This window comes from Paroedura picta, chromosome 1 (genome assembly GCF_049243985.1).
Source record: "Paroedura picta isolate Pp20150507F chromosome 1, Ppicta_v3.0, whole genome shotgun sequence".
In the NCBI taxonomy this organism is placed as follows: Eukaryota; Metazoa; Chordata; class Lepidosauria; order Squamata; family Gekkonidae; genus Paroedura; species Paroedura picta.
Window position 1 is genome coordinate 161,957,639 of NC_135369.1, and position 18,156 is coordinate 161,975,794.

The window sequence follows — 18,156 nt, forward strand, 5'->3', positions numbered from 1 at the left end:
ATATCGGCCCGAATGAATGGATGATGTACACACATGATTGAATTCTTCTGAATGCACTGTCACATTGTCAGCAAATCTGTGGACTAAAGTAGGATACACCTGAAAGTGACAGTTACAGTTCTGTTTCCAGGTGGGCTAATTCACAACCATTTGATGAAATCGTAGTTCTTGCTGCTTGCCACCCCCAAATTGAACATTCCATTTGTTCTTGTGTGTTCTTGTGTGTTGGGAGAAACCTTGGGGAAGAAATTTTGTAATCTGTCAAGCAGTGTAAGCTCACTATCATCACATGGAATGAATCCAGCCCACAGTTGGGGTCACGGCATCAGAGTGGTTGAGAACCACTGTTCTAAAGATTCATTGTTTACAGGCCCTGTGGAACTGATTCAGGTCCTGCAGGGCCCTGATCTGTCCCAGAAGCATATTCTACCAGGCTGAGGCCAGGGTCAAAAAGAAACTGGCCCTGGTCATTTTACCGACATCGGAAGGATGGAAGGCTGAGTCGACCTTGAGCTGGCTGCTGGGATTGAACTCCCAGCCTCATGGGCAGAGCTTCAGACTGCATGTCTGCTGCCTTACCACTCTGCGCCACAAGAGGCTCTTGCTCTGGACCAACTCTGGAATAAATTTGGCTGTGGATCATACTTTGAAACAGAGGCCGGCAACCTTTTGTCTCAAGCTGTAGCACTGCTGACAGCGCCTCAGGGACTTGCCTCAGGACCTGGAGGTGACAGTGAGTGTTAATCATGCCTGTCACTTTTCCCCACATTGTTGGCTCTACTGACACAGCCATTACCTCATGGGCTTATCTCAGTTGCTTGGGTGGACAAAAGTCAAGGATGGCCAACCCCAGTTAGAATATTCAGTCAAGCCCTTGAACAAATTATTATGGAAGAATATTTGGCTAACAGCCTGTGTTTTTTTTTAATTCTCTTTCCTACAGGACAAAAATAGAAAAAGAGAAAAAGGAACATGCAAAGTTGCATGGGATGATCCGTACAGAAATAAGTGGGGCTGAAATAGCTGAAGAGATGGAAAAGGAGAGGAGGTTCTTCCAGTTACAAATGTGTGAGGTAAAAAAAATGATCCCATTTCATTCTCACTGTCATTCATGAATTCATCTTGGTCTGCAGTTATCTGTGGCAACTGCTGGTTTCAGAAGGATTTTGAAATTATCTGGATGTGTCAACTTCAGGGAAGTATCTGTTGCCGTTGCCACTAACAATTGCTAAATTGGCAAGCCGCCTACTTCATTATTTGCAGATTAAAAACAAACCAAACAGGCAAAGCCTTTCCAACAGTCCGATCCCAGACTAAGAGGATTCACTCCTGTGCCTGTGCAAGTTGCCATCTGCTGCAGTATTGTTGGGAGAAGAAAATCTCATTTTACTTGGTTAAGCAGGGAAATTTAACAGCTGTTGGGAAAGAGCTGCTGATGCCCTCTGGGGTTTTAATGAACTTGCGCCTTATGGATTTTCCCATAAAAAGGGTGGTATATTAACTGCAGCTTTAAACATGGTTCCCTCTTCACGTTGAACAATAGCGGGCTGGTTTGGAGAACGAGGAACGTATTGTAGGCTTGCGTTGTGGGGGTTCTTCGCATCCTTCTCTCTGCTGCAGTTCCTTTAGACCTCTGGAGAGATTGTTCCTTGGGTTGCGGTAGTTGTGTGAGCAAGGAGCCAATCTGGTTCAGAGGCTACAATGAGGAGGGGAAGAAATGGATGGGTGGAAGAAGCTGTGGGGATAATTCACCCCCTTCCTCCTCCTCACTGCATTCCTCCCTTCTTCGATGCAGATGGCTGACTTACCCAGGTTCCCAAAAGCTAGGGCCAGTATTCTCTTGGGTCTAAAAGCACTGCCGAAGGGAAGGGGAGTGCTGTGTCTATCCCCACCTTCCACCAGTGGTTGGCTGGATACAATACCTGACTTCTTTAATAAAGGGTATAAGTAAGAAACAAATCTTCTGCTGGTAGAAACCACTCTTGTGTTGGAGGAGGAATCCTGGCACCAGAAGGAACTGATGCCATTAGTGGAGTGGGCCTATTGCAAACTACGACTGCATGGGTTCATTAGAGTCTTTCCATGGACAAAGGGATTTCTGCCTGCAGGGCATGACTTACGTTGCCTCTTTTCTCCTGCTGCAGCCAAACATGGTCCCCAAAAAGCTGCTCCTGAAGAGAAGGTCACATCCTCAAGGAGCAGCATTTGGGGGGGGGGGGCATTTGAGACTGCAGTAGAGGTGGGGAGCAAGTTGTGCTTCATGGGCAGAAAGCCACAGATACACTACAGTGAATCCAAATCATGGTTTGTTGGAACCAGGAGGGCAGGGATTGGAGATGAGAGAGGCAAACCAAGGTTTTGCTTTTGCATCTGAACCAGGTATGTGTCCTTTCATCCCTTTCATTTGGTTCTTGGGACGAGGGCAGTCTGCACTTACTTTGTTTATTCCATTGTCAGTCCTGTTGAATTCAGATCGCTTTGAACTCGGATCTTCCTCTCTCCCTCCACCCATTGAAACAGGAAAGTGTTCTGCACGTGGTTAGGGAGGCTCAGAAGGGGGGGGGCAAGCCTCTTTCTTCCTTTTCTTGAAGGTGAGGGAGAGGAGCCAAGCAGGGAGCCTCTTTCTTTTCTTGGAGGGGGTGGGGAATGATCGAAAAAGGCAGAGAAGGGAGAAAAAATCCAGGACCGACAGAAGTTGAGAGAAATTAGGGGCGTCTCCTTTAAGACAGGCTTGTCACATGACCAGGTGTGGCCTATCAGAGGTTCTCTACCACAGAGCTTTCTTTCCCAATCCCGATTTGAAAAATATTGAGCATTAAAAGCACTCTAAGATATTGCACAATAAAGGTAGGGTCACTCCGGATCAATCCTTCTTGCTGCAGAAGGAAAATTTAAATCGCCCAAAATCTAAACGGAAATCGCATTCTGCGTAGAGGGCAGGGACTGAATTGACCTGGGATTGGAATAAAAGCTTTGTGTAGTTTACACCGAGGTTTCTTATGAACATATCTGGGTGTCTTGTGAGTTATTGGGGAAACTGCATGGCCACTGCATAGCTTATTCTCTGATTCACTGTGCAATATTCACAGCTTTCCTCCTAGCCACTGTTCCTTCTTGATACTTTTCAGTATTCTTAGTTTTGTTGGGAATTTACATAGAAACCTTTTGAGGACTGCTTCCTTTGCGGCGTTCTGAAGCCATAGGGACGGTCCCACAAATTGTTTCCTTGTCTCAAAATGTAAGACCTTTTTCACTGATCTACTTTGCAAAACACTCAGGTACTTCCCAGCCTCTCAGCAGACATGAATAACGCCTTTGCCACATGATGTTTTTAGGCATGAGAGTGACTTGACAGGAACAGTCCTGTAGCTGAGATAATGTTCACATGAAGAAAGCAGAACGGATAACTTCAAGGTTATTTGCTTCTCTTAGACCGTTTTGCACTGGGAACTTGGCTGCCCCTCGGCTCCCATGCGGGTGTGCAGATCTGGGGTGGACAAGGTGCTCTGGGCCATATGCTCCCCCCATGTGGGAGCAGGAAGAGGCGGGGCAATGTGCCCCGACTCAGACTTCAGCCTGCAGCCCGATGCAAAGCCTCTGGTGTGGAAACGGTCTTAACTATCAAATACTAGAAAAGAGTTTTCTGCTCATCCAGAACTTGTTCCTTGGAACATAGCCCTGTACTTCCCTTGCTTATGTTTGATGGTTGAAATAATTTTTTTTCAGTGTATACTTGTCTCTAAATGCTAATATTTTGAGGAGTCCCCAAGCCACAGTTAAAGGAGATTTAAATATTACTATCCCTGTAACTAAACACTAATTAATATCAGTTGCATGCTTTCTGTCTTTTACAGTACCTGTTGAAAGTCAATGAAATCAAGATTAAAAAGGGAGTTGACCTACTTCAGAACCTCATCAAGTATTTCCATGCACAGTGCAAGTAAGTTTTTATATCTTTATAGCAATATGTTTCTTGAAACCTATTTATGATTTCCTCATATAAGCTAAGTGCAGAAACAGATCTTTTTGAAGATTCAAATGCCACAAAATCTTTGTGGTTCCCTATTCTGTTTTTCTACCAAACTGAATGGTTGAAAAGGCCCATTATTGTCTTGTTTGGGGTATTATTTTAAGTGAAATGAAGCATTAAGCTGTAGCACGTCGTTGTCTGCAGCCCATAATTTCCACATGGTCATTTGGCATGATTAGTAATCTCTTTGTGGAAAAGGAGGAGACAGGCAGTTGTAACAGCTTTCACATTTTGCAGGGCATGTCTAGTGACAGACCTGATTTTTTTTTCCAAAGGGAAAATGCACAATTAAGGATTAGTGTTCTGACAGCTCTGAGTTCTCTCTCATTTTCAATATGGAAACTGTATGATGAATGATTTGGAAGTGTCAGTGGGGTATTCGGCAAGCCTCTCTCTTGCAAATTCATTTTCTCCCCAGCTAGGCTCTAAGACTGGATGTAAGCCTGACTGGGCAATAGCCAGATGGTGGGGACATTTGGAGGGGAGAATATGGGTGTGGGGAAAGGTTAAGGCACCCCCTGCCAATGTCTGCTTCTCTCCTGCACGTGCCTCCCCCCCACCCCCAACTTGACCCTTCATTAGCGTTACAAGACAAACATCAGATTGGGAACCCTGTAAATGTCTCCCAACTTTCAGTTTTGCCATGAAGAGAAAAGTTTTGAATGTCTCTTCTCAAATTCTTAAAGCAGATAGCAGTGCCACATGGTGTCTTTCCCGTAACTGTATCTGTTCACTAGGATGAGTACATTTTTTAATTCCTTTGTACTCACAAATTGTTTCCTTGCCTGTACACAATTCCTTTGTGTGCCGATAGCTGCTGTGTATTGGATCCTAGCTAAGATTTCCACGTACACACTGGTGGTGGTGGTGGTGGTGGTGGTTTTTACCCCTCCCTACAGTAAACTTCCCAGTGGCCCTCAAGGTGTTACGGAGCCCCCTGTCACACTCTAGAAACAGTATTTCTAGGAACATTTTGGGGTGTAAATAGCAGGAAGAGAAGGTGGGAAAGACGCACTTCTGCCGACAGGAGTCCTTCCATCTGGAGATGTTTATCACACATTTGATTGTCATTTTGTATGTTTTGATTTTTGGGTCCAGAGTAATGTATCATTTTGGGATCTTTTGGTGGAATTGTTCTGAACGGTGCTTTGAGAGCAGTGATTCAGAAATCCTGGAAAGAAGCAAATAAAGAAAAGAAGCAAATTGTATTGCCCTGCCAGGCTGCATCTACTTAGCGGGGTAGTTGTGCCAAGTCAGAGAGCTTGCCAGAGTCCAGAGTCTAGTCCAGGAGGTCAAGAGCCAAGGGAGACACAGTTCACCGCAAGTGGGGAAGGGAGCAGAGTCAAGCCAGGGCGAGGTCAAAACCAGAGAGAGCTAGAGTCAAAAGGCAACCCAGAATCAGGAGTGGAGTCAGTAGACAAGCTGAGGGTCAAAGAGCTGGGACGTGGTTGAAAGCCAAGCCAAGGGTCGAATTACTGGAGACATAGTCAAAGCCAAGCTGGGGGGTTGGAATCGGGAATGTATTCAAAGCTGAGCCAAAAGTATGGAAACCAGGAGTCAGAAGAGAAGAGCTTCGCCGTATCAAACCAGAACAGGAGTCGTTTGGCATTGCTGATGTAGCCAGAAACCGGGTCGAGCAGCCCTCAGAGGGCCTACAGCTGGAGCCAATCCTCATTGGAGGAAGCCGTTGCACCTGAGCCCCATCTACCCTGGCTGCACTGACAGGTGTGCTGATCTCTGACAGCTGTCAGGGTAGATCGCCTCCTCCAACTCTGCCACTTGGGGCTTGCTTGGGGTCTTGGTCTGTGGCCTCCCGTGCTGCTCCTCCTGCGAGTCTTCCAGGCTGGTCGCTGCCTTGTCCAGAGGCTTGAGTAAGGCTGGGTTTCAGCTGCTCGTCCTCTGGGAGATCAGGCAGTTCCTGGTCTGTGACAGCTGGGTTCCCCGGTGCCTCCAATTTGCCTGGTGCCAGATTGGAGGGTGAAGGCATGGCACAAATAAAGAAAAGGGGGGAAAGTCATCAGGGAGGGCAGGGTCTAATTTGTCAAGTACAGTTGCCAGGTCGTCCCCCCTAGTCATCAGCAGGGGATGAAGGGACAGGGACCTCAGTGGGGTAGAGTGGCATAGAATCCACCTTCCAAAGCATCCGTTCTCGCCAGGTTCCTGATCTCTGTAGTGTGGAGAAGAGCTATAATTCCGAGGGATCCCTACATACCACCTGGAGGATGGCATCCTTATTCTCAAGGCTGCCTCAGATTTTTGAGCCTTTAATAAATAATTAATGAGATACAAGGGTTATCTATCTATCTATCTATCTATCTATCTATCTATCTATCTATCTATCTATCTATCTATCTATCTATCTATCTATCTATCTATCTATCTATCTATCTATCTATCTATCTATCTATCTATCTATCTATCTATCTATCTATCTATCTATCTATCTATCTATCTATCTATCTATCTATCTATCTATCTATCTATCTATCTATCTATCTATCTATCTATCTATCATTTGGATTTTTACACCGCCCATTCTTTGCAGCTCTCGGCGGTTTACATTGAAACCATATCGAACTTTACTTGGAACATATGAGCAACTTTCACAACTTTCAAAACATTACAACAGTTCAGTACCTCATTATTTCCCATAATCATCTTAATAATCTATAGGAACATTAGTAGGGGATAATAAAAGGGACACTTTTATGCATGCCCCCAGATGGTTTTGCAAGGGTGTACTGCTTTGGGGCTGGGCTGGGGCTGGGATTCAGAAGTCCTGGGTGTGCAGGAAACTGCCTGTATAACCCACTGGCTTGTACTGATTGCCTACACAGTATTAAAAATGATTGAATTATTGTTAGTGGTATATATGTTTCTGCTTCCAGTTCTGTGCATGCAGTAAACATTACTGCCCAGGCAGGAGCATCACAGGAATCCCCTTGCACACATGAGCAGGAGTCAAGATTTCTTTTGTTTCATTTATGGAAGAAAGTCATTGGTAGTGAATCTGCTTGGTCGTTCGATGTGTATATCATGTGTTCCTGCATGTGCAAGGGCCTACAGAATCCAGGGTGCTGCATTCAAGTGAAAACCCAGGATGCTTTAGCGTCTTTGTTATCCAAGTGCTTATATAAGCCATTGTAGGTGTTCTCACATAGACCGTTTATGCACTGGGAACTTCGCTGCCTCAGCTTCCAAGAGGGAACACAAATCAGGGGCAGATGAGGTGAACTGGGCCAAATGCTCCCCCGTGTGGGTGCAGGAAGAGGTGGGGCAACCTGCCATGACTAAAACTCCAGCCTGCAGCCCGGCATGAAACCTCCAGTGCATAAACAGTCATAGAGGATACAAGACTTGGGTCATCATGCATGTGAAAGCAGCAGTAGAAATCCTAGAACAGGGAATTAGGAATGCGTAATGTAAACTAATGAACGTTACATTGGACACAAGCTTATAATAAAGAAAGAAAGGGTATTGATTTTGTGTGGCTATGATTCAAAGTCACCAGCCTACATGAGCCTGTAGTGTGCATTGCTGCTATGGCCTTTAACACCCAAGATCGAACGGTGGTTTGTCTTGGTGAGTGTGAAAGTTGCAGAAGCTGAGATTCCAAAGAGTACTTCCATGGTTACATTTCCTACACCTGAGGTACACAAATGGCCACGTTGGATCACAGCCACTTTCTCCACAGTGAAATCATAAAGTGGATGTTTTATTTTATGTGATTCTATTTTTAAGTCCTTTCAGACTGCTGCAAGTAATGTCACTCTTTTTGTTCTTCATTAGAATTTGGCAGCTGGTCAATTTCCACTTTTGGTTGTCCCATAGGACTAAGAAACTAGTAGAAATGCAGAATATTATCGAAACAACTCTAGCAGTGAGGATATTATAATCATTTGTTTTTCCTCAGAGCATCAAAAAGGCCTAGAGCAACAGTTCTCAACCTGGGGGTCGGGACCCCTTTGAGGGTTGAACGACCCTTTCACAGGGGTCACAAGCAGCTTGGCGGGGGGGGGGGGCACCGCCACTGTTGCCACTCTTCCTGAAGGCGTCCGCCAATTTATAACCAATTTATATATAATTTATGTATAATTTATATACTATTTATATACTATTTATATACAATCATGAACAATGGATCTCCACACCATTGGTCAGTTTGGGTTTAATTTTATGGTTGGGGGTCACCACAATATGAAGAACTGTCTTAAAGGGTCATGGCATTAGGATGGTTGAGAACCACTGGCCTAGAAGATTGAGGGTGAGAATTATGTGTGTGTGTAACCTTTTCCTGTTCCTCCTTCCTCGTTATGGAAATTTCTGATGAATCACAAGAGGCAGGATTTGCAGAAGAGCTGACCTCCACCCAGTATTACTGAATCTTACCAGTGCCTGTTATTTCCTTCCAGAAGGCAGATGTGTTTGTGATAAAGATCCTTCACGGAATTCCTGACTTCATCAGTCTATCTGTCGTGGAGTTCATAAACATACATACATTATATTAATCCAGACTTCTGCGCCTTGTCTGTTCAGCACAATTCAGACGCTTAAAATTAATTTTGGCCATTCCCTTTTGTAAAAGTTCCTTTCTTCCAAAGTTTCTTTCAGGATGGTCTGAAAGCTGTTGAAAGCCTCAAACCTTCAATAGAAAAGCTTTCCACAGATCTTCACACAGTAAGTAAGAAGTCATATGGGCATTGTGAACTGTAGAATTTTAATTCTACTAAAAAATAAATAAAATGCTGTTTTCATCAACGCCATCTTTTGCCAAAGAAAGTTGCATGCCAGTCTGAAAGCTACTTAAGTGTGAGTTAATTCTAAGTAAATATAAATAGGGCTACAGTGCTAATTTATTTAGACTTATTGCAGGATTTAACATGCTGTACTTTTTGAAATGTCAGAGTGCTATGGAAATTACTCCTCATGCTTTCCTCATAATGTTATATGATGCATAACTTATCGGTGTAATTGGACAGTTTAAGGAATGAGTTCACAAAGTATAGATCCTAATGCAGTTACAGGTAAAAGAATACCTACATTAGCATCTGTACCTTGAAAGGGGAGTGGATTATGAGATCATGCCTACTCTGCACCTAGCTACCACATTCACATGGGCCACAAATTATCACTGGCACACAGACCCTCTACCCTTGTGACATCAGCAGCATCATTAGCAGTGATCAGTGACAGCTTCTCTCTTAACCTGAACTTAATAACCAGTTTCAGATTTCAGTTTTATATTAGGATTAAGAGTAATCCGTGGAAAGCATTATCTTCGGTTTACAACTAAACTTGAGTCCAATAGCACCTTTAAGACCCACAAAGATTTACTCAAGGTGTAAGCTTTCATGTACATGCACACTTCCTCAGACTTTGGAGCAGGCATCATAAGAGCACAGATATAAGTATATTAGTAGCAAATTAGTAAACTGCATCATAAGTCCAAATATGCAGTTATGATAATTTTTTGCTAGACAAGCAGTCCTTTGGGTTCAGTTGTCATTCAAATGTTTTTGTGAATGTGGCACTTTTCTGATGAAGATGTGTTTTTATTATTTGCTGCTGTTTAGATTCTTTGATTTTAGTCTCTTGTCAATGTTATGGGAATTTTTAAAGTGGACACGAGTAGTAAGTAAATGAATGTACTGTGTTAAAGGTCATGGGATGACTGAGAGTAGGAAAAGGGAGGGGAGCAGTGCATCAGGATCATTCCACCTGCATCAGCCCAAGTGACAAGCAGTAATTTTGAATTCTGGTTATGTCTCCACTTCAGATCAAGCAAGCACAAGATGAAGAAAGAAAACAATTAATTCAGCTTAGGGATATTTTAAAATCTGCACTTCAAGTCGATCAGAAAGAGGTGAGCATGTAGGGTGATACTTATGAATGGGAATATTAAAGTTTTGGGTGCTTTTTAGCATCATCTTCATGCAATCAGAACTCTGTTTTTTAAATTATTCATTGCAGTAATATATAGATTTCTTAGAGAGGTTCTGCAAGACATTTTATTTTTTCCCAGAGACTTCCTTGCTTGCCTCTCATTAAGGTTGTTCCGAGCGTATACTGGAACTGTGGATTATTTGAATTACTCGGGAAGAGTTCAGATATCGTGTTTGGCATCCAAGTGATGGCTTTTGGAATGGTTCCCAGAGATGCATACAAGTGAAAAAACATTTTGGTTCAGTGTGCCATATTGTTCAAGGACAATCCTGTAAACGAAACAGGGGCTTTTTGTCCTAAAATCACATTGGAAGAAATTGTATAGGTGCAACATTTGGAAACATTAGAAAATGTACCCTATGGAAACAAAACATGATGTTGAAACTAGTATTTTTTAAAAAGGTGTGACAATTTTCTGAATCCACTAAGTTGATGTGCATGAAGTATTAAGTATTAAGCAGCCTATCATCAGCATACAGATTTTAATTTTCTTTTAGACCAGGCAGTAACTTCTTTGTTTGCACGTGTAAGATAAGGAAAAACATCCCTTCTTTCCTCTATTCCGCCTTAGTTTCTAGAGTGTGCTTGAAAAGTGGGTTCATAAGGGGAAATAATACAGTCTTTGAATCAAACAACAAATTGAAAAAACGTGTTACCTTCATTGAACTTTAAAATGCTGAATTAAGATGTTTATATCTTTAGGACTTCTTTCCCAATTGTGGTAGAGATGACCTTTGGCCTACCTGCAGTGCCTCTAATTATACTTGTGTAGGAGTTGAACTCCATTCCATTCAGCAAAGAATGGGGACGGCTTAGACATGCCTCAGCAATAGACATGCCTCAGCATTCAGATCGTTGTCTGAGATCCAGTGAGTGCTGAAGTTGTAGGTAGACCAGAAATTAGCTTGATGTTTCCCCTGCAGCGACAGACTCTGCTGAAGAAGCAAGATTACTGAACCTTACCGGTCCTCTTCAGACAAGCCACATAGTCCAGGATTGTTGTGAACCAATCATTCAGTTTTAATGGGAAATTCAGATGGCCCGGCTGGCTATTTAGAGCAGTATAGTTTTCTGTGTTGTTTTTCTGTCTTTTTCGGATCTGATTTTTAGGAGATTTTTAAAAAATTGGTATGCTATTGCAGTGCCAGGGTGTGTGAAGTCTCAGTGCACAGCTAAGGTTTCCCAGAGCGACTCCCACTTTACATATTCATCCCTTCCTTCACCTTCCGGCATAATTGGTTTCTTCTCCTCTTCCATGAATCTGCTGGTTTCTTCAGTATTTATGAATCATTTGTGAAATCTTCCCCGGGGGTTTGTGGAGGGAGGCTAGTTTTGCACTTTGTCACTTGCTGAAAGCGTTGTTCTTTAAAATAAAATGGATTCTCATTATTTAATAATTTCAGGATAATAATTCACAATGAAAATTATGATCGTGTCTTTCGCTGGTTATAATTTTTAAAAAATAAGTTTAAACCTTCTACGAGGGGATAAAAGCTGATTCTTGCTTTAAAGATCAGTGAGTGCTGGAGAGAAGCAGGTAACACCAAGCAAAGAGGAAGTAAAAACAACAGAATAGAAGGAAATCACAGGGCGAAAAGGGAGTTTCTGAAGTGTACTTCCAGGATGGCTTGGCATATGGTTGGAGTATTATTTATTTATTATATGACACGTGTGCAATGTTGCCAGGCGATCCTAAGATTGTCTGGCAGCCAGGCAAGAGATATTTGGAGGTAGTTTGCCATTGCTTGCCCCCATGTAACGACCCTGGTGTTCCTTGGAGGTCACCCTTCCAAGTGCCAGCCAAGGCTGACTCTGGACTGATGGATAAGAATCAAGGAGAACCAGGATTCAGTTCTTATTCTGTCGTGGAAGCTCCCTGGGTTAACTTGGGCTAGGCCTAACTTACCTCACAAGGCCTTTGTTGTGAGGATGAAGTAGAGCGGTGGAGAAAGTCATGATAGACCATTTTGGGTGCCTGTTGGAGTGAAAAGCAGGATATAAATTTTAAATTTAAAACAAAATAAACTTACAGTAGGATTTTGCTTACACTGCTGGATGTTAGTAAGGTTATAAAGCTGTATTAAGTGCCTCATGAAATCCCAGCTTCATTTCTACTTGAGCTGAATGCTTCACTCAGCAGTGTAAAACAACCCTCATGTGAACAGTCTCTTAAAGTTAAAAGTTGTCTGGACTGTGATTGGTGAAAAAAATGCAAAGGTACAGCCAGCACACGTGTCATACTTCTTCAGGTGTACATATAATTGTATTTTAAGTATTATAGAAAGCTCAAGTTGAGGCAAGGAGTTTTAGAAGCCAACTTCTTTTTTGTCTGGATAGGCTCCCAATCCAAGAATAAAGCTTGTATCTAATTTTGTACTACTTGTATTCCATATTCCCTGGTTGGTAGATATAAATGTATATTTCAGATGGCTTTCAATGCACCGGTTCTTGATTGCACCAGAAATATGAATGCAGGCATGCAGTATAACAATCCTGAAAATCAATAGAACATTATCAGTATTTAACATGGAATCTAATTTGTGGAATCATGGATGGTAATTGTAGAAAAAAAAAACACCCACACATCTATAGTACAGCTTTAATTTAACCTGCTAATATTTCCCTTTGGCCCTGTATATTTTTACACCATAACTGATCTTCTTTTCTTTCTAAAATGCATTTGCCTTTTGTGACCGAAGTCTAGGAGAGTAAGTCCTTTTAATATTTTTGAAACTTTTACATTGCATGATTTGTATGTGCATTTCAAATAACTGGGGTATTCTTTCTAAAATATCTGTCTGATTCTCTCTCCAGCTCTGTGTTCTCTAAATCAGTGGTCCCCAACCCCCGGTCTGCGGCCCGGTGCCGGGCTGCAAAGGTCTTGGTATTGGGCCGCAAAGGCCACGGTACTGGGCTGCTGCCGGCCGCGCCTGCCTCTTCTTCCCCCCTGCAGCGAGAAGCTTGCCAGCGGACGCAAACGCATATGTGTGGAGCTGCCTCACATGCGCGTTTGCCCTCCTGGCGGACACAAATGCACATACGCGGCAGCCCTGCGCATGCACGTTTGCGTGGAGCTGCCACGCATACGCGTTCGCGCCAGCTGGCGGGGCCGTCGGCTCTCCCCCATCCCCGGAAGTGGTCCTCAACCTGGAAAAGGTTGGGGACCGCTGCTCTAAATGATCTAAACTTATACTGGCTGATGATCAGCCCTTGGTAGAAACTGGATAGAAGCCACATGTGGGAAAAAAAATTCTGCTAAAATCCAGTTACTTGGCTTTTCTCTACCTAGCAGTCCCTCAGAACTTTTAGTGTGCTGAAGGATGTTCAGCAAATCCATTAGCATACAGACCCCTGAGCAATGTAGTAGAAGTTTTATTAGCTGATAAGATTCCTGGAGTTACTGAGTGTGTGGCGGATTTCTTGGCTATTATAATCCCAAAAAGGGTATGATCTTGTAGACTGTGAATTAAACTTTTATGTTACATTAATTAATGCTTAGAGAAGCAGTCTGGACCTCCTATGAAAAACAGGGTGACAAAAGGCTTGATAAATAAATAGCATTAATACAGTAACTGAGAACTGCGGGGTATATATTGAGATATAAATGCAATATTTTTTAGCTTCTAAGTATCTTATGTATTTATGCCCTGTTTTACTATGGTATCTATTTTATGGTCAAATCTTTCCTTCTCTTATGTTATATGCCAGTATTTTTTAATGATTTTATGCGGTGGTCTCCAACCACTGGGCTGCAGCCCGGTGCCATGAAGGCCCTGGACACCGGGCCACAGCTCCTTCTCCCCCCCCCCCCAGTAAGAAACTTCCCAGGCCGCAAGCAAATCGGCCGCAAAAGCGGGAGCCTTTCGTGTTTTCCATAGTTTAAAGGCCATCGTAGTGAATGTGCTTCTATTCCGCACACGTTGGATAATGCACTTCAATGTGCTTTTGCAGCTGGATCTTCCTGTGCAAAACAGGAAAATCTACTTCTAAAGTGCATTGAAAGTACATTATCCAGTATGTGCAGAATGGAGCCTGTGTTTGAATCAGTGGGATTTGATGATGAAGAGGCTTTTCAGGACCCAGAGCATTGATTTTAGTAGTTCTAGATAGCCCTGAAAGATCTGGTGAGGTTTTTGTTTTCAAACTGACCTGAAAACTGACCATGTGTATACAAGAAGATTGCAGCATAATTACAGGCGTGAAATTTTACTGAGAAACAAATTGCTAAATGTGTGTGTTTGAGTGCACTAAATGGGGTCATGGGACCTTTTCTTAATTAGCACTGTATCATTAGCTCAGTGAGCTATGGAAATTGTCTACAGATATTATTGGAATATGATATCTAGGTAGTGCCATGTCTGGTAAAACAGAGCTTTGTAGGATCATATCACTAAAGAGTCTGGAACAGTATGGAAAAGAAACTGTTAAGGCAGTCAAGACAAATATTATGAAATTGGCTCACTACAGTGTTTTCAGCTGGTGGAAAAAAATTGCAGAGGTGGGAATTTTAAGGGTCAGGCTTTCTCAGCCGGGATGTTGTGAAACCCTGGGGTTTCTTGATAGCCCTAGAAGGGTTTCCCAATTGGGTGGGAGCTAATTGTTTTAATATATATATTTTAATTTATTAAACATTTATTGGAAGATAAAGGTAAAGGTAAAGGTATCCCCTGTGCAAGCACCGAGTCATGTCTGACCCTTGGGGTGACGCCCTCCAGCGTTTTCTTGGCAGACTCAATACGGGGTGGTTTGCCAGTGCCTTCCCCATTATTGGAAGATATATGACCGTATATGGTCATTTTGACCCCACCCCACCCCAAATGGCCAGTGATCTGCCTGGAGAGGGTGAGAAGGGGAGGGGCCCCGGGTGGCCATATACACACCTATACTTCCCAACCATATTCTACATGGTGGTGCCCCTTCTGGGGTTTCTTGAAGCCTGAAGAATATTTCAGGGGTTTCTCAATGGTAAAATAGTTGAGAAAGGCTGGTGTAGATGTTGTCTGGATTTCAGATGGTTCCTTTTGGGGCCAGGCAGTAGAAAAAGTGAGGGTTGCTTAGACATTGTTTGCAATCAAGCAAGTTGCAGAAATGCACCACTGTTTTATTTGGTCTCCTGCAATGAGTCATGGGACAAGGGAAGCGATGGGATGATGCTGTGACTGGCAGAGGCACAGCATTTTGTCGTAACCAGTTTTCTTCTCCCCTTCAGGATTCTCAGCTCCGGCAGAGTACCACGTACAGTTTACATCAGCCTCAGGGAAATAAGGAGCACGGCACAGAAAGAGATGGGAGCCTCTATAAGAAAAGTGACGGGTAGGTGTCGTAGGGACAGCTGCTTTAAAAAGGTAGAAGATAGCTTGTGTTCTTGAGAAGGATGACTTCCAGTTACACCAAAATTTAGATCATGATGTCTCTCGTTTTTGAAACCAGAATCAGAAAAGTGTGGCAGAAGAGGAAATGCACAGTTAAAAACGGTTTCCTTACCATTTCCCATGGTACAGTAAGTATTTGTTTATAGTATTCTATACACACAGCTCGTTGCTAATACAAAAAAACCCAAATTAGGCTGCAGTTGTATTTATAGTATGGAATCAGCTAGAGTCTCTACAGGGCATGTTCCGTGGAGATAATGATAAATTTAATTTTTCCTTGTAAAAGCAAGTTGGCAAAATTGCTATGAGAATTAAGGGATCTTGGCACAAGACATTTCTTTAGTATGCTGATGGTAGATTATAAAAAACAACAAAATACCATACCGTGTTGTTAAAAATAATGAAAAGGAAAACCATCAGATGCTTTACTTCATGGTTAAAAATAACAAGGGCTTATTCAGTACCAATTGGTATGCAGACTTTGAGAAACCTTCTGTGAAAAATGCTGTGTTATGGCAGAATCGCATTTGGAAGAGGATCCCTAATGCACAGGGTTGGTTTTTTTAATGCAAAGTGAATTAGAGTGAAAGATGCTAATTCAGTCTTTTTTGCATGCAGCAGTGGGTGGAATATTTTCTTCTATGCGATCTGCAAATCTGTGTCGAGGAGAGGGTGGATAGGAGAGCTGTCATGGGTGAAGTGGCTCTGTCAGCTGGATTTTAATTATGTTTTGCAAAGTAAGGTTGTCAGGCAAACCCCTGATTCTTCCCAAGAGGTAATGTGTATACTTGCAAGTGTTGCTAAATGGGGCTCTCTGCCTGCATGGCCCTTATCTTCTTCATGGAATGGAATAATTAAATTAGGAATGGAATAATTTTTTATTTGATTACATTTTTATACTGCTGTCCTTTGTGGATCAGGGCGATTTCTATTGAGGATTCACAGCTCCTAATTGCTGTGACGCTAGTACAGCGCAAGAAGCATTGTTAACAATTATAATCTCGCAACATTCTGAACATCACAGCATTAAAACCTTATAATTGTATAACATTCAGCTATAAACTGCACAACTGTAAGTGCAACCTTTATAGAGTGAGCGACTGAATTGGGAGTCACCCTGTGCTGTAGCTGATTGGGCACAGTTGGTGGTAGGGGAAGGGCTTCTGGGGGCTCCATTTGTTGGTGTTGCTTCTTTGACCTCGACTGAAAACTTGGTGGAAGAGCTCTATTTTGACGGCCTTGCAGAATTGTTTTAGCTTTGCAGGACCCTGATCTTTGCTGGGAGCTTATTCCACCAAGTGGAGGCCAGGACCGAGAAATCCCTGGCTCTAGTTGAGGCCAGACGAGCCTCCCTGGGGCCAGGGATCACCAGTTGATTGGAGTTTGAAGAGCATAATGCTCTCTGGGGGGCATAAGCAGAGAGGTGGTCCCTTAGGTATGTAGGGCCCAGACCTGTATGGCCTTGATGTATGGCTTATCATGAGGAACTGCAGCCCACAAGTTGGGAGGGGGGAGAATCAGGAGTGATGAGGTAATTTTTAGAGGGTTCAGCAAAAATACATCCTGTTTGCATTGTCATCACCACTTGGCCAAAAAACTATGATTGGGGTAGGAGCAAGGAGAATAACGCTTGAATTCTGGAGGACTAAAGGCCTGGACTATGAAATACTTCTATTGCAGTGGGCTGCAGTAGAGAGAATGATTGAGCCTTTGACATTGCGACTGTAAGATTGTACCATCGAATGCCAATTTTAAATGTGTTAGGTAAGCTAGATTTTCTTGTTTTCTTTGCTGTGTGATCTTAAGATTGTCGTGTTAACTAGAGATAAAACTATTTCTGAATATTATTGAAATAAACTCTCTATATTTTACAAGGATTGTTTTTCTTGTGTGTACTGGCTCTGGGAACCCAGGGGGTTCAGGGAGTGACTCTTTGGTATTTTGTAAAAAATGATTTTTGTCAATGAGTATGGCAACACGTCTCCAAACTGGAACTAAAATGTAAGAGTAAGGGTAGTGGCTCCATTCCTTTGGAAAAGGAGCTGAAAATAAGAAGCGTGTTTGGTCAGATGCAGTCTTTTTTGTTTCTGGGTATAAAGACTTCCTTACTAAGGCCTAAATATGTTAGGAGATCTTCCTGCCCCTACAGTATGACTTGTGTTAATTTAATAGATTACTTCCCTCTAAGCACCTCTGTGGTTAACATGTTTAAGCTAGTAGCTAAGAAAAGAAATGGGAAGAAATTTTAACCTGTGTGCATTGTTGATAAGGAACCTCTGACAGTGCCAGAAATTCTGTCCTTATTGGTACAGTCTCATGGTTCTAAATTGCAAAATATATTCTCTGAAACTAGCCTGCAAGGTAGTGCTAAAAGGTTGATAGTCTCGTATTTTATCAGCTATGAAATTAAATACTGACCAAAGGCCTCTTGATCTCTACTTCATATGCAAAAACAAATGTCATTGTTGTACAAATAGGAAGGATCATATCAATAAGAATAAATTAGTGGTTTGTGGGTAACATGTTAATTCATTTTCATCTTCAGAATCCATCTTACACTGCCTTTTGGAACATCAGTGGACTCTGCCATAGGCCACCTGCTAGCCAGTTTTTGTTTTCCTCTGACTAGTTCCTCCCTCCCCTCAGCATCCAATTAAGCATAGTAACCGTACACTGAAATCCTGGCAGTCGCAAAAAGTGCCCAAAGTGCTAGAAGGAGCGCTTCACAGCTTGAACATATTTCTCCAGAATGTATTATACATCATAGCAGCTGTTGCTTGCCCTGAATTTCTTACTTTGGGACCTGTACAT

General features: G+C 42.6%; 1 protein-coding gene across 2 annotated transcripts in view; it reads left to right on the forward strand.

The window, feature by feature from the left end:
- ASAP2 (ArfGAP with SH3 domain, ankyrin repeat and PH domain 2) overlaps nt 1-18,156 on the forward strand; it is a 121,069-nt gene that overhangs the window by 58,576 nt on the left and 44,337 nt on the right. For both annotated transcript variants that reach the window (XM_077310424.1, XM_077310416.1), the window contains exons 6-11: nt 944-1,073; nt 3,855-3,940; nt 8,632-8,707; nt 9,807-9,893; nt 15,183-15,286; nt 15,404-15,473. In XM_077310424.1, coding sequence (XP_077166539.1) covers nt 944-1,073; nt 3,855-3,940; nt 8,632-8,707; nt 9,807-9,893; nt 15,183-15,286; nt 15,404-15,473 — 553 coding nt within the window. The remainder of the gene's footprint in view (nt 1-943; nt 1,074-3,854; nt 3,941-8,631; nt 8,708-9,806; nt 9,894-15,182; nt 15,287-15,403; nt 15,474-18,156) is intronic.